The sequence below is a fragment of the Sinocyclocheilus anshuiensis genome, unplaced genomic scaffold (assembly GCF_001515605.1).
Source record: "Sinocyclocheilus anshuiensis isolate Anshui unplaced genomic scaffold, SAMN03320099.WGS_v1.1 scaffold838, whole genome shotgun sequence".
NCBI classification, from domain to species: domain Eukaryota; kingdom Metazoa; phylum Chordata; class Actinopteri; order Cypriniformes; family Cyprinidae; genus Sinocyclocheilus; species Sinocyclocheilus anshuiensis.
Genome location: NW_015539915.1, coordinates 1,506,369 through 1,523,162, shown reverse-complemented (window position 1 = coordinate 1,523,162; position 16,794 = coordinate 1,506,369). Strand labels below are relative to the sequence as shown.

The window sequence follows — 16,794 nt, the reverse complement described above, 5'->3', positions numbered from 1 at the left end:
GTTTTTTGAACCTTAAACCGCATAAACATTTCATTACACCAAATACACAAAATAAATGTTCTTTTTAGCAACATCATAGGAGCCCTTTAAAGTATAAATATGCAGAAATTGTGTCTTTCTTGGTTTTGTTTTTTGGTGAAAAATTTTATAAAATATGCTAATTTTCATACAAATATCCAGAATTTAATGTGAATAAAATAAAAATCACCAAAAAATTATAAAAAATAAAAAAAAACCTACATAAAAAATTTGAAAAAAATAAAAATGGACCAATATAAGCTTTCTGGACCAAAAATAAAATTACTGTCATTTTTGGCCTTCGGGTCATTTTGACCCGTGAGGGACACTTTTATAGGTTCGGGAGGGACAGATGAGGGTTAAGTACAATACTCAAGTAAATGTACTTAGTTACTGTCCGCCTCTGATTAAAACATAAACAGATATTTATTTCATAACAATTGTGTCTATACATATAATTAATTGTTTTTCTCTTTTTTTTTTTTTTATTATAAAATGGAATGTTTCCTTAATGTTCTCATAACAAAAAAAAAAAAAAACCCTACATAAAAAAATTAGAAAAAAAAAAAAAAATGTAAAAATGGACCAAAGATAAAATTAGTGTCATTTTTGGCCTTCGGGTCATTTTGACCCACGAGGGACACTTTTGTTATAGGTTCGGGAGGGACGGATGAGGGTTAAGCAAAAGACAAGAAAGAATGAAAATATTAGTAGGAAGAATATGGTTAGTTGCTTCATTATATTTTGATCTAAATTAAACTGTATAATTTCAAAACCTGAAGCAAAAACAGAATGGTTTGACTTTAGCTTTGTGCCATATTATATTAAGCCATAATGCAATATCGATTATATGTCGATATATAGTACACCCTTAATTAAAATAATATTATTTAATAATAATTAAAAAGAAAAACTTAACACATTTGGGCTCCCCTATAGCACCTGCCTATTTCACCTATGCGACGGGCAGGCCCTGCCTTTAATCCGGGGGGGGGGAATCAAGCCATGGCAACAGTTTAAAAGTACCCCAATTCCATCGGGAAAAAAAAATGCGGACTTGACAATCCTGCATCCAACACGAGCTGCAGGAGTCAGATTTGACTAATCACAGGTTGAGAGGAGAGATGGCTGACAGACTATGCTGGAGGATTTGCTGCTCAACAGATCCTGAGCTCATTGAAAAATATCTGATCTTCCTTTACACGGAGCGCACGTGATCGCGAAATCGAAAGTGAACAGCGAGCGCTCATCCAAAAGAGATTATATTCTCCACATATTGATAGCGGCCCCCTGATGCGCGAAAATTATATGCAATATTAGAATGTTTGCGAGAGTAGGCGGGACTGGACACAGTCCTCACATGGCTCTAATACAAAAACGCACACTAATGGCAAAAATGCCAGACGCATTTTTTCCAGAAAGAGAACATGTCCGGGAAAAAGAGGACGTATGGTCACCCTAATTTAAGGACTACCTTGATTTGCTTCATTTTGTGAAAAACGTACATTGGACATTGATAAACTGGTGTATCTGCTGTACATAATATCTGATATAAAATATTTGAAAGTTGAAGTCCTGTGGTATGACATGTTATACTCCAACAGCAGGAGTAGAGCAATATATGGACAATATATTGCTAATTCTTTTAAGAAATAATATTCATAGAGTTTATGGCCTCATATATATATATATATAATCTGAATAATGATAATAGGTCCTAGACAAATACCCATATGTGTATTTTATTAATCGATCACAACAAAAAAATAACTGCTCAGAACACACACATGCTGACCACATACCAAAGCTGTGACACTAATTATTAAATAACCAAGAGGGAAACCTACATTTATAACTCAGACTGCAAAATACCTGCCATGATTTAATATAAGAATTAATAAGTGTCAAAAATAACTGTATAGCCTTGACGAGCAAGATAATGATTAATTTATTGCATCTTACAAAAGGAGTGATTATAATGGTGGTTAAGATATAAATGATATTAACCCATCTCAAATTAGATTCAAATAATACTATTACATTACAAACTATTACTGAATAACTTATTCTATACTTATTTTAGCTGTCAGGAATGATTTGTGTGTAAAGAAGAAAGTCAAAGTGGTATACACATTAACTTTTTTTACTAAAATGGTAAATATAATTTTAAATAAAATATTCGAATATTTTAATATTAACTATTAATATTTTTCTTTTTATTTATATTTTTCTTTTTCCACAAAAACAGCTATAATCAAAAGTAAAAGAAGATAACTGGATGTAATATTTTTCAATTCATATATAACATTTCTACCTCAAAACTAATATTACAGTAACACAACATCTCACAGCTATGACATTGTATAAAACAAATATTAGTTTAAAATCATATACATCAGCTTTTTAGGCAAAAGAAACATAATAGGCATCAAAAAAGTAATTATTCTCTCAAAATTAATCTGAGGTTTATAGTTATGGTCATATTACTCCACAGTAAAGTATATAATGTTGAGTAATGCTAAAAAGCAATATTGTGATTCTGGTAAACACTGCCTACACTTCCTTTTTAGATGCAAATTACAACGACAACTGTAACCAAACACAATGTAAATGCATTCAGAAAATTGTCATGCAACCTCTTCTCATATAATTATATGCAATGACAGTCAGTGTGGACTCTTGTTTGGTAACTAAGCTCACATGTACTGAAATATTGAAAGCATGCTGTTGTTTAGCTGCACATGCACAGGTCTTACCTCATCATGAATGCCCATAGCATTGATGCGTTCCAGTTTGCCGGTCCAGTATCGAGCCTCATCCTCTGGGATTTCTGCAAAATCGTAGAGTCATGAGTGTTGCGGTCCAAGACATAAAACCTCATGCAGACCATTTACATGTGCTAAGAAGTTATGATTATGTATTCAGACCTTTTAAATGTATAATGAGCTACTTGGCCGAGGGACCTTAAAAATAGTCTGCCAGTTAAAAAACAGAGCATTACTTGACACTTCACTTTAAAAGCAAGTATAGGAACAAAGGGATGTTGTGCTGTCAGTCTGAAGCTCCATTTGCCGCAATATTTTTAGGGGAAGGGGAAAAAAAACAGTAGTTTAGTTCAAACTGAAAATATTTACTATATTTGTTACTTAGCAAACAAACCATGTTTGTGACACCTGTGCATTAAAAAAAATTAGCATGTATAAACATAGTTTGTGCAGCAGTTCAACAAAAAAACATAAAGGTAGGGGAAAAAACACTTTTACTTGTACAACTGAAATTGTTTTCATTGTTTAGTCTGAAAAGAAAAAAACATGTTTTCAAACCAAATCTACAGTAAAGCACATTCATACTGTAGGTATTTTGAAACCAGATTAAGAAATCAGTTTCATTGTTTGTGGTCTCAACAGCAAAGAAACATGTTTGCAAACCAGATCTAAAGCACATTTACAGGTAGTTTGAAACCATATTAAGAAATCGGTTTCATTGTTTGTAGTCTGAACAGCAAAAAACATGTTTGCAAAGCAGACCTAAAGCACATTAATATGTAGTTTGAAACTATTGTTTGTAGTCTGAACAGCAAAGAAACATGCTTGTAAACCAGACCTAAAGCACATTAATATGTAGTTTGAAACCATTGTTTGTAGTCTGAACAGCAAAGAAACATGTTTGTAAACCAGACCTAAAGCACATTAATATGTAGTTTGAAACCAGATCAAGTCCGGACAATCAGACTCTTGTTTCATAGTCATTGCCATGACAGCTGCACTGTAAAAAGTGCATAATTTTCCAAGTTATAAATAAAACTAAATTTACTGTTGTACTTGTAAATAAACAAAATTACTGAAAATTATTTCAGTCTTTCTACTTAAAAATCCCGTTTAATTTCATTGTTACTTGCCATTTCTTTAAAACAATTTTCACTCAGGAATGGCTAGTAAATTTCACAAATTGTTTTACAGTGTGATATATATATTTTGATCAGTGACTACCTTGTCTGAACAATCAAATCCGATTTCACTGCAAAATGGCAGACTGTCAGTCCTGAGGACCGAATCTGAAAACAAATTGAAATTGGGTCCAATTGTATACAAAGCATCAGATACTGTGTGCAGCTCCCTTTGAAGGCACATGGGATACGGCACATGAGGAGAGTAGCTTCAAAGTGCTCGGATAAAACAGTCTGGCTTATGAATGGGATCAATGGCAGGTATCCAGGCCAAATTCGCCACTTGCGAAGGTCCGAGCTTTCACATCCCAACAACCTGCAGCGTGTTCACCGCCGCACACTTTATTTACAGCCCATAGCTCCACTCACAATGGAGACACAGCTGGCAAAAATGTAATTATTTTTGTTAAGTCTTACACAAAGAGATGCAAATCAAAGTGATAATTCAACCAGCAAGCGAAAAGCTCAAGCCTCCTTTTATATCTCCGCTACATGGATCCTTGTCACACTAGGTTACAGAGAAAAAGCCATTTATCAGGAAACAGTGTCATTCAAGTCTAAAAAGCTTTGTTTGTTTTTACTTGTTAGCATTTAATTTGAAAAATCTAAAAAAAATTAGTCACTTTTTAACATTACAACACTGTATGCTGGATAAATCAGCAGTTTTAGAGAGACAGTCTGAAAACTGTTTTATTAGAAAGCAAGCAGCTGCCTGAAGGAGATTCACTCAACCCTGATGACATTCAACAAATCAATGGAGCCCAAAAGCACCAGAGAGACAGATGGGATTGATCTCAAGCAGCTGCATTTCCAAATAACAGATCAGCAAGCCATTCTTAATGTGGAAGACAAAATAAGAAGTTCTGAAAAATGTCCACGCTGCTCTTTTACATTCAGTTGCCAGACAGTGCTTGGGGACTGTTACAATTTCTTATTTTGTGCTCCTCTGAAGAAAGTTAGTTTGGAATAACACGAAAGCAAGAACACTACCATTCAAAAGTTTTTAAAGAACACTCTTCAGGTCACCAAGGCTGCATTTGAACAAAAATACAGTAAAAAGAGTAATACTGTGAAATATTATTACAATTTAAAATGACTGTTTTCTATTTTGATGTAAAATGTAATTCCTGTGATGCAAAGCTGAATTCAGCATCATTACTCCAGTTTTCAGTGTCACATGATCCTTCAGAAATTATGCCAATATGCTGATTTGCTGCTTAAGAAACATTTTTAATTATTACTATCAGTGTTGTGTTGTGCTGTTTAATATTTTTGTGGATGCATGACCATTTTTTTTTTTCAGGATTCTTTGGTGAATTTTTAGTTTAAAAAGAACAGAATTCATTTGAAACTGAAATCTACTGTAAAATTATAAATGTCTTTAGTGTCAATTTTGATAATCTTAATGTGTCTTTGCAGAGAAAAAGTGATATTGTAAAAATGTATTCTTAATCACCCCAAACTTTTGAATGGTTGTGTAAATGAAGAAAAACAACAACATGAAAGGATGTACTTTTTTAAATTACACAAAGAAATTTTAAAAAGTCAGTCTCACCGAAGGGCAGTTCAAAGCGAGTGTCCAGCAGGACCCGATGTGGAGTTGGATTTTTAGTCCCATATATCTCATCTGCCTTCATCAGAACTTCAGAGTCCAAAAATATCCACTCGCCAGGGCCCTCCTGTTCAGAGGAAAGGTTATTCATTACAGTATAAATGAAACACACATGAAAGAGAGGAATCTTTAGGACAGCTTGATGCTTGATGACCAAGTTCACTGAAATTAAACAACTACAAACATTCCATAAGAAATTTATTTTATCACGGAATGATGTAAGATTTTGAGATGTGCATGACTTCCTGACCTCCTCTGAATGGCAGATGCTTTTGAGTGGGATCCAGGCTGTTCCTAACATGGTGTCCCAGATGAGACCTTTGTTCCACACCTCTATAATGAGGCCCAGGTCCAGCCGGCTGATCTCACTGAAGGTCACAACACAACAAAAGATGCTTCAAAAGGTGTAGTTTTTTGTTAGTTTTTGTAAGCGGCAATTGCAACCGTTCAGTTTTTTGTAATTTTCAGTACATCATAAAATGCCCATAATATATTTTGAACATACTACAACAATTTTACTAATAGTTTCTTTAAGGAGCATCTCATTGGAGCCTTTCCAGCCTTAAAGGGATAGTTTGCCAAAAAATGAAAATTCTGTCATTATTACTCACCCTCATGTCGTTCCAAACCCGTAAGACCATCAATATTTTTGATTAAATCTGAGAGCTTTCTGACCCTGCTTAGACAGCAAGGGAACTACCACGTTCAAGGCCCAGAAATGTAGTCAGGACATTGTTAAAACATTCCATGTGACATCAGTGGTTCAACCTTAATTTTGACGCTACGAAAATACTTTTTGTGCGTAAAGAAACAAATGTTGAAGTCTGACACAGAAAAGAAGAAAGGTCTTACGGGTTTGGAACGACATGAAGGGGAGTAATTAATGACGATTTTCATTTCATTTTCATCACTATCCCTTTAAATAAAACAAAAGAAATGCATAAATGATACACTACCATTCAAGAGTTTGGGGTCAGATTGTTTTGACAGAAATTAATCAAGTGACAAGCAGCACAACTGTTTTCAACACTGATAAGTAGCTTTGCATTACTGGAATAAATTACATTCTAGTATACATAAAAATAGAAAACAACCACTTAAACTAAAACTGTAATATTCACAATAAAATTGTGAAATAAAATTTAACTAAATAAAATGTAGTGAATTTTCAATCAAATAAATGCAGCCTTGGTGAGCATAAGAGTCGTCTTTCAAAAAAAAACTTTTGAACAGTAGTGTATTGAAGACAAATATGGTTGAAGACAAACTGAACAATGTGTTGATAGATGACCTTCCATAACCTTGCACCACTACTCCAGTTTGTTGAGTGCTTGATCTCCATATTTTTACAGACTGTGTGGTACTTCACCACACCACCAAGTGGAAAAGGACCAAAGCAGCTGAAACGGGTCTAATTAGCTTCATCTTCATTGTCTCAGTGTTTTATAAGATCCCAGGTGCAGTGTAGGATTATTCAGACATAAAGATTAAGAAAAGCATTATACAGCTGACTCAAACATGCAATAAAAAGCATAGCAAACTAGATTTTTAATCTTTCAGGGGAACTTTTCCCAAGTTTTGCTAATTAATCAAGCAATTGCTAGTTAATCAAGTATGACAACATTCTGTGTTTGAGAAGCTTAGAGAAACACTTACTGCAAATATTCTAAGCACAATGACGTTAATTGATATTTAACGCACAGTTTATTTGAACATCAGGTGTGTCTAACAAGTCATAAATTAGTTCAAATCGCTATACAAATGCTAAAGTCTGCTCTGCATAATCAAATAGTACAGTGTAAAAAATTAAATAATATTTGTGCTGGTAAAAGCGTGCTCCATAACAATGGCTTCACACCATCTGCTAACAGGATGCAAGCCTTTTCTACAACTGAATGAGACAAATGTGGCTTTTATCTGCTGCTCTGCTTGTTATAAATAGAGAAGCCCAAAGCACACGCGAGTGCGGTACTTAAAGAGGAGCATTTGGAAATCCATTCATTATTCATTTAGGCTTTCAATTGTCTCCAAAGTGTGGTGAGGATGAGATGGTTTTAGACCCCCAGAGAACACCTTGTTTGCTTATTTCTCTTTTTTTGCACTTGTTAGTTTTCCAGAACATGGCAAGCGACAATGGGCTGAGTAATTATTAATTGATAGGTTGCTATAGAGACAGATAGAGCTTGCTGACGCCACGTACGCACGCTAAAAATGCATGTCCGGAGAGACGTGACGTCTCAAACTCACCCGCAGGGTCGTATGGAGGTTCAGACAGAACGGCTGAACTCGTGACACGTCTGAATGATACAATAACTTTGCCCTTTGATCAAACAAACAAATGAGGAGCTATATAAACAGACGTAATCCCACTGGCAATATGGTTATAATCATAATAATTATTTAAGCTAGTCAAACAGGCTCAGAGAGAGGGCAAACAGACGAAAGTATGCAGGTTTCTCTGGCTTAACCTTAATGGACTGAATTTGTTCAACGGAAATGTAGGCAACACATGAATATGGTTCAGCTATAGGCTATTTTGTAAGGCAACACTGGAATATTACATACTGTAATGTTTAGCCAGTCTTGAGCTAATGTCAACGCTGCTTTCAAATGCTCCTCTGAGAGCAAAGACACACAAAGCTTGACTAGATTGAAGGGCTCTGTTCAATAATGATGACATCTGGCTTTCTGAAGTTCCATTAGGACAAGAAAGCATGAAGTCATCAATGGGAATGAGGGTGCATTACTGTCCCTGTGGACAAGCCTTAAATTCATTAGGGCTGGGACAAAATTGTACCACAGTTTATGCAGCAAAATTTCAGCATTTTGTTTACTACACTATTACACTACATTTCTGGTGAAGAACTACATTACCCATAATTCTGAAGCAAAATCAACCAATCAAGTGAGTCACTGTTACCGTGGAAACCAGAACTACACAAACAATAAATAAATAAATGCTTTAATTTATTTTCAATGACCTATAGTCAGTATTGTATCACTTTTGTTGATTGAATGACATCATTTAATGGCTCATAAATATTATGGAAGTTACAAAGTAGTCACAAAAACAGTAAAGATCATGCCTTCCATATTTCATCAAGTATATAGATATCATTGAGGAAGTAAACATTTTTAACATGTCAATTTGGTTGAGTACCACTAATCTAGAGTAATGAATTTACTAATAGCTAGTACTATGTTACAACAAGTACAAAAGCATATAATGTTTAACAGTCGAAGAAAAATCAAGAATACATATAGAGAAGTCCGACAAGTGTGAAACAACAGTCGAGATAAGCTGAGAAACTACAGACAGCCACATCCCAGTGACTATGCAAACAAAGACACACATCCAACACCTGAGACAGAACGCATGGATGTAATATGAGGACAGGACGGGAATCTAAATAAACAGATATAAATCTCTGAGAGAAAACAAATGAGCGACAAGAAACACTGAGCCAGTTTCATTTCCTGGAGCAAATGGAAATTTGGAAATTGGGCATGTTCTCTGGGTGATAGCCTGTTATGCGCAAATTTTGTCTTAAAATGTAGAGTTGTAAGATGTTTAAACGCTAATTATTTAATTATATGCATTTATATCGAATATTGAAACCAACAAAACCAAGGCTACATGTACAGTGTCACGCAATATTCACTGAAACTTGGCAGTGGAAAGTGGACCAGATAATATTATAAGTGGTACAAAATAAAAAAACAGAGGCCATTCATGACCCCTTTTAATATGCCATGCAGCCTTGGAAAATGGTCTAATAATGCATTTTATGGATTGTCGTCCATGGAATGCGCCACTTCCTGTATTTTGCCGGTTACTCGACACAATCGAGGACTCAAACTGAATGGAGGAATCGTGACAGCTCTATCTGAAAATGTCTGATATCTGGTAATCTGACCTACACGTGTATCCGTATCCTATTCACCCTTTTTTCTTCAGAATTTTTCCTCATTGTTAAGGAACAAACAGGTAAGGTCTCCTCTGAGATCATTGCTGGGAAATCCCAACATGTTAATCATAAAAGAAAGTATTTGAACACAGAAAATGACACGTTTCACCTTTAAGAAACCAACTGGATCTAGATGTGGAACGTAACACACAAACAGCCTGATTATCAGGGTTGTTATCTTGGCAGCTGAGAGGCGCTCATTAGTTTGCCAACAAAAGCTTTAAAGCAGAGAGTTTGTGTGGTTGCCAGGTTAGATTTCTCTCATTGCCGTGACAGATGAATGACTAGCAGAAAGACATCCAGACCCTCTACATATGACATCCCTACCCTCTAGTAATTGACCAGTACATTAGCGATAATAAGATTGCTGTCTGGGTAGTGGTGTTACAGTGACAAGTTGTGATAGAAAAACTTACAACATGAAGTCCTGCTCCCAGCATGGCTGGTCTCCCCTCACAGTGATGGTGGTACTCTTCACATTTTGCACTTTCAGTGTCACATAGGCGTTGAATTTATCTACAAATAAAGCAGAAGATACATGTTTATATGCAGTTTTTTTTTTAATCAAAGCAATTTAATTGGATTGGACTGAAAAGTATTTTGAGACCACAATGAAATCTAAATTGTTGTGTGACTTATAGTCCATGTTTAGCCTTTCAGCTATGAAGCCATCTTTAGTCCCTAGTGCAAGTTATGTATTTAATTAATTAGTTAATATTTTTTCTGCATGTCATGTGCAGGGCCGCCCCAACTTCAACATAGGAAAGAAAATAATACTTGTCAAGCCATTTCATGATGTTTTTAAACTTTAGCATATAAATCATCCTGCAGATTTGTACTAAAAGCATGAATGATACAAAACTTTAGATCATGTAACTTCAAATGTTCTGATATTACTTGCTAGAAACCACCAGAACATGCTAGTAATCAAATAGAAACAAACTAAAAACAACTCAGAACACATTAGCAACTGCATAGCAACTCCTAGCCAACCACCCACAATAACCTAGTGTAGTGTTTATGGTAATTACGCACACTTCTAAAGTAATAGTATTGGCCAAAAAAAAAAAAGTGCATGCTGGTTGGTCAAGTTCGCCTGGGAATCCCAGAGCACATGTGGCAGGACTGTGACTAAATAAAGCCTGAGCAATAATGCTGTAGTGCTGAGTAAAGATTAGTGTGATTCCCCTCCCCCCCACAGAGCCCTGACCTCCATAATCTCACATGAGATCCTCAACAGAGGGAAAAAGCATCAGTTTAGCAACAGATCTTTATGAATTTATGCCATACATAGAATTTAGACCACAAGACGCGAATTTACCACTATTGTCTATACAGATTCTAACCATAATTTACCTCTGTCTTGTTAAAATCCAGTTTCATTTTGAGTAGTTTTATAATTTAGGGTTATCATTAGCACCATTGCCCATAAATGTTTGCTTTACTTCATACTTCTGCATGTTGGTAGCACCACATGACTTTGATTTGGCAGACCATTTTTGTTTCAAATATGAATAACAAGTAATAATCAAATAATATAGAAATAATAATCAAAGAACGTCAAACTACAAAGGTTTTCCTTTTAATAGTTTCATTGTTTTCAGGAGTTTTTTCTTCTTCTTGATATCAGGACGGTTGTACCACCCTGACATTTTTGACTCTCTGCCCCCCAAAAAATATCAAAATGAATTTTAGATCAGAAATGAAAAACAGAAATGGTGCATTCAGGTGACTGTATATACGAATTGCATTTTAATGTATTCCAAAAATAAATGAGCTTCATGTCAGTGGAATATTTTCAAGTCAAATTCATAAGGATGGCCCTTCATAAGCATGCATACAAACGTGTATGCAAACACGTAAACACACATACGCACTAGTGTCGACAGCAGAAGGATTACTGAGACGGTGACATAACCAACACTATTCATTTCCCGTTTGCCGGCGATGGGGGGCTGGCCAACACGTGCCCGATGATACGGTCTGCCAGCAGTGCCGCCCACTGCTCTCCTCCCACCCAGAGAAAACCAGTGGTCTTGCATTAAAAGACATATAAACATTCAGAGATTTGACACTATTACTGTCACACAGGCCACTATAAAGATCCAGAGCAAGGGAACCATTACATGATGATGACATCAGCTACATTGACATGCCGAGTCTGTCTGGAAAACGGTGAAAATAATGTACAGTTTCCTTACTGAAGTCCATTACATTTTCTAAAAAGAAGAAAGCCAGGAAAACTGTCTTAACTTATGACTTTATTAAAGCACTGCTGGATGTCCTGCTCATGAGAAGTGTGAAAGGGTCGTCAGCTGTTAAAACAGATTTGATCAACTTTGGTGCTTCACTGCACAGTGTTTGTTTCCTTGTTTCAACAGGTTTCCACAGAGACAAAGACAATCAGGCCTCTCCACGACAACAAAAATCAACACGAACCAGTTCAAATAAGACACGGGGGCAAAAATACCTTCCAATCCATTCACAAAGATAAAGAGACCAGCTAGAGCGAGCAGGTGCTTGTCCTGCTTTAGATGACCCTATATACTACATGTTCCTAATTTTATTATGCATTGGTGCATTCAGTTATCCTGAATTAAAATACACAATAACATTTATATTCATTTGACTACATCTAGTCACATTTTGATGAAAGATTATGAAGACAAGCTTTTTTTTTTTAAATGATGTGCAAAGATGAATTGTGAACAGTCCAAGACAACCAAAACCATTCATTAAAGAAATAGTTCACCCAAAAATGGACTGACCCTCAAGCCTTGATGAAAGATATAGATGATTTTGTTTCTTCATGGGAACAGATTTGGGGAAATGTAGCATTACATCACTTGCTCACCAATGAATCCTCTGCAGTGAATGGGTGCCGTCAGAATGAGTCCAAACAGCCAATAAAAACATAATCCACACCCCCTCCAATCCATCAATTAACATCTTGTGAAGACAATAAAATGCTTGTGAAGATGGTTTCCGAGACATTAATTGATGGACTGGAGTGGTGTGGATTACTTGTGGATTATTGTGATGTTTTTAATCAGCTGTTTGGACTCTCATTCTGACGGCACCCATTCACTGCAGAGGATCCATTGGTGAGCAAGTGATGTAATGCTACATTTCTCCAAATCTGTTTTGATGAAGAAAAACTAATCTACATCTTGGATAGCCTGAGGAGGAGTAAATTTTCAGCATTATTCCTTCAAGCAAGTAAAAATAGTCAGGTTTGATTTCTCAAAATACAAAAGTTCAAAACATAAAAGCAAAGTTTGTTTTAGAGCAATGATTGATTGACAGGTGAGTAAACTTAACAAGACAGACTGTTCAAAATGACGTACTTGAAGATTATCTGGTAGTTTTGGGGCCACTGTATGGCAAAACAACGCAAACACCAAAAATGAGACAAATTAAGACAACTAATACAAGCAGTGAATTGCCACTGAAATACATTCTCTGCTATGGCTCTAGCTAGGTGGAGGTTGGGGTTGACAGGAACTAATCAATCAAGCAATGAGCGTCTCGAGAGACAAAACTATGACGTTATAGGCATCACACCTGGCCAGATTAGCAGAGAGCCACTTTACATTCAGATGCCAATTATGGATTCAGCACATCTCCTGATTATCCATTATGTCAGGTAGCGTAGGAGAGAGGGAGGTGGGGAAATTCTACAGATGAAAAACATATCAGGTGAATGAAATTGTAAAGTGTGGATTTAATCATATTAGTCTCACATAGCCAGACTTTTGTCTATTAGGATAAAGTCTAGTCCAGATTTAAGCTTATTCTGGCCAATAACCACCTACAGAGGCTCTGACTGACATGAAAAACATCCAATCAGAGATTGTTTAGTTTTTATGTGCCTTTTAGTGACCGGCTTATTTTGAAATACCTGACGTTGCCCAAAAAAAAAAAAACACAGAAATAATATAGCACCAGTGTTCTTCAACCAGCTGCACAGAAATCACAGAGAAATTAGCAGAAAAGAGTGCAGACTTCTAAAATTTCTGTATGTAACATGGATCTCTAGTTAACTTGCTACTAAGTGAACAAACAAAACTCTGAATATCCTACTTGAAGCAAAACTTTAAACTTTAAAACTTAAGGTTTCATGGGAACATGAAGGTTTTACTGTTTTTTGATGACTGCACCATGTCATCATTCATTATTGACTCTAGTTGAGTTTTCCGTTAAATTAGTCAAAGGTAGCATACAATCGAGACCTGACATTTCCGTTTCAGATCCCTGATGAATCATGTATGAGGTATGGGATGGATTTGAGGTTTGTATACGCAGGTTCACACGAGGGATTCTTCTATGTGCGCGGTACCTGTACATGCTTTTTGCAGTTTATGCTACATTAACGAAGCGTTTATGCTGACAGTGGTGGACTACAGAAAAATATTTAATGAAGTTATGCATCATGTCATGAGAAGATTCATTTGTACATATTTATAAAAAATAAATAAAAATAAAAAATGCAACTTGTTCCGCACGGAAACCACTTTTCTTTTTGAGCAGGTGTCATAAATCCTTACTTTTGATTGAACATTAATGAAACTTTTACTGAAAGTTATATGCAATATGCAAAAATGCAAACATAAGAATATTAGTAGGGTTGCAAAGTAGGGTGGAAAATTTCCGGCAAGGTTATGGAAACTTTCCAAAAATCCCTGGAATATTCAAAAAAATCCTGGAAAGTTTCCAAAATTTCTGGAATGTTTCCAAAATTTACTGGAAATTTTCCACCTTTTTGCAACCCTAAATATGAGAGACATGCATTTCGGAGTATTACAATGCAAGTTCCATTTGCAGTTACATGGCCCAAAAAATTTCGGTTTAATATAGGTCACACTTTTAGATGCAGGATAAGCCTGGCTCTGGCAGAACAATCTTAGTGGTTTTAGAGAGGTAAAGTAAACATTCTCCAGCGCTGGAACACAAAAGAGCCACCTGTCACAGACAGACAGAGTCAGGCGAATTCTCAAGCGACTGTTTACTCTCTGATACAATAGAGCCAGTGACACAGTATTGCAGTCTGACATGTGCTGAGCTGCTTGTTTGTTTAAGTGATGGCGCAGAGCGATTGGGAAATTCAGGATCGGGTGTGATCCGAGTGAAGAGTGCTCAAGAGTCCCAGAGGGAGTGAGCGGCCCACTAATGTCTCATTCAGATAAACCAGGCTTTGTCTGGTTTTATTATCACGCAGGGACGGACTATTTGTAGAGATTGTTAATGCAGAATTTAAAGGAGATAAGATATAAATATGAATGTTTTAAGAAAACAGCTATTGTACTCCAAATGTACTCAAAATATCAGCTCATTAATCATGGTCTTCTGACCACAAAAGATGATATTCTGAAAAATGTTTTGGTGTTTGTGTCCATACAATGAAAGTCAGTGGGGTGGGGTCCACTGTTGTTGACATTTTTTCTTGCAATTGCAAGTTTATATCACAATTCTGACTTTTTTTAATCACAGTTGTGAGATATCAACTTGCAATTGCGAGTTACAAAGTCAGACCTGCAAGATATAAACTCACAATTGCAAGAAAAAGATTTGCATTTCTGACTTACAATTGCGAGTTTATATCTCACAAATCTGCCTTTTTTCCTTGCAATTCTGACTTTTCTCAGAATTGTGAGATATATACTTGTGACTGCAAGTTATAAAGTCAATTCTGAGGAAAAGAGACTTTTCTTACAATTGCAAATTGATATATTTCACAATTCTGACTTTATAACGCAATTGTGTGTTATAAGTCAGAATTGCAGGATATAAACTTGCAATTCTGTGAAAAAAGTCAGAATTGTGAGATTAAATGTCCCTTCTTTATTCAGTGGTGAAAAAAACAAGCTTCCACACTGCAAAAATAAATTTTTTTGACTTAATATTTTGACTTTGATTTTGATGTTTTCTAGTAAAAATATCTAAACATTCTTGAATTAAGATAAACTTACTTGACAAGCAAAATGACTTAAAGGATAAATTCACTTCCAGAATAAAAATTTACTCACCCCTATGTCATCCAAGATGTTCATGTCTTTCTTTCTTCAGTCGCAAAAGAAATTACGTTTTTTGAGGAAAAATTCCAGGATTTTTCTCCATATAGTGGACTTCAGCGGGAACCAATGGGTTGAAGGTCAAAAATACAGTTTCAATGCAGCTTCAAAGGGCTCTACATGATCCCAGCCGAGGAATAAGTGTCTTATCTAGCAAAACGATGTCATTTTCTTAAAAAAAAAAAATGTAGGATTTATACACTTTTTAAACACAAATGCTCGGCTTGCATTAGCTCTGCGATGTGTGTCTTTAATAGGTGATATTGGAAAGGTCACGCGAGACGTAGGCAAAAGTACCGACCCAATGTTTACAAAGCGAACATGCAAAAAAAAGTCAAATGCCCTTTACAAAAATGTAAAATGATGTCGGATGATTTTAAGGTTGGAAGAGAAAATGAGATGGAGTTTTTAACCAAAGTACAAAGACGAAGAACTAACCGCGCGTGACTAGGGTTGGGCGATGTCTACAAAATTGGCATCGGACGATATCTACAGTGAAACATCGCGATCGGCGAGGGCGAGCGGGGGGAGGGGTGTGGGGGAAGAGTTAGGGGGTGTGCCCAAACCGTGAATCCTTATAAAGGAAAACACGATTCCTAACACCATTTCTACACCGGACGCAAGCGGCGCGGCACGACAAAATACTATAGAACCACTGATCTATAATAGAGATTTATTATATATAGATCAGTCTATAGAACTCACTATAATCAGTGATGCGGTCTACACTGGATGCGGCACGACACACAAATCCCCGACAGTAAACTGCTGCCGCGTTCTATTTATGACATGCTGACACAAATTTCAAATGATTTTCAACGGTTGCTTTGTCGCGTTCAATGTAGTCAGACTTTAGCTGATGCGGCGCGGCCGCGTCCAGTGTAGACACGGTGTAACGGTTGCCTGTTACATCCTACAGTACATAAAATTTCACTTACCACATAAACAGAGTAAGGAGAGATGACTGTGGACGATGGTGAATGATTTGCAGACCCTCAGTACCACTGACAAACATATAAAATGTGTGGCAAGTATTGCCGCTCCATAGTATAAACAGAGTACGTGCGTATATAGTTCAATAAATATTGAAATATATATTTTCCACCCATCTCGTATTTATTCCCTTTAGGGGTTCCGCCTACACGTCATTTTCTTTCCGAACACGGTATCGGGATGCAG

The 16,794-nt window shown here is 36.1% G+C and overlaps 1 protein-coding gene across 13 annotated transcripts in view; it reads right to left on the bottom strand.

The window, feature by feature from the left end:
• Positions 1-16,794, bottom strand: part of LOC107686461 (protein unc-13 homolog B-like) — a 100,721-nt gene that overhangs the window by 62,389 nt on the left and 21,538 nt on the right. For all 13 annotated transcript variants that reach the window (XM_016483476.1, XM_016483480.1, XM_016483481.1 and 10 more), the window contains exons 3-6: positions 9,961-10,060; positions 5,827-5,944; positions 5,520-5,643; positions 2,775-2,848 (exon numbers count right to left, since the gene is read on the bottom strand). In XM_016483476.1, the coding sequence (XP_016338962.1) occupies positions 2,775-2,848; positions 5,520-5,643; positions 5,827-5,944; positions 9,961-10,060 (416 nt within the window). The remainder of the gene's footprint in view (positions 1-2,774; positions 2,849-5,519; positions 5,644-5,826; positions 5,945-9,960; positions 10,061-16,794) is intronic.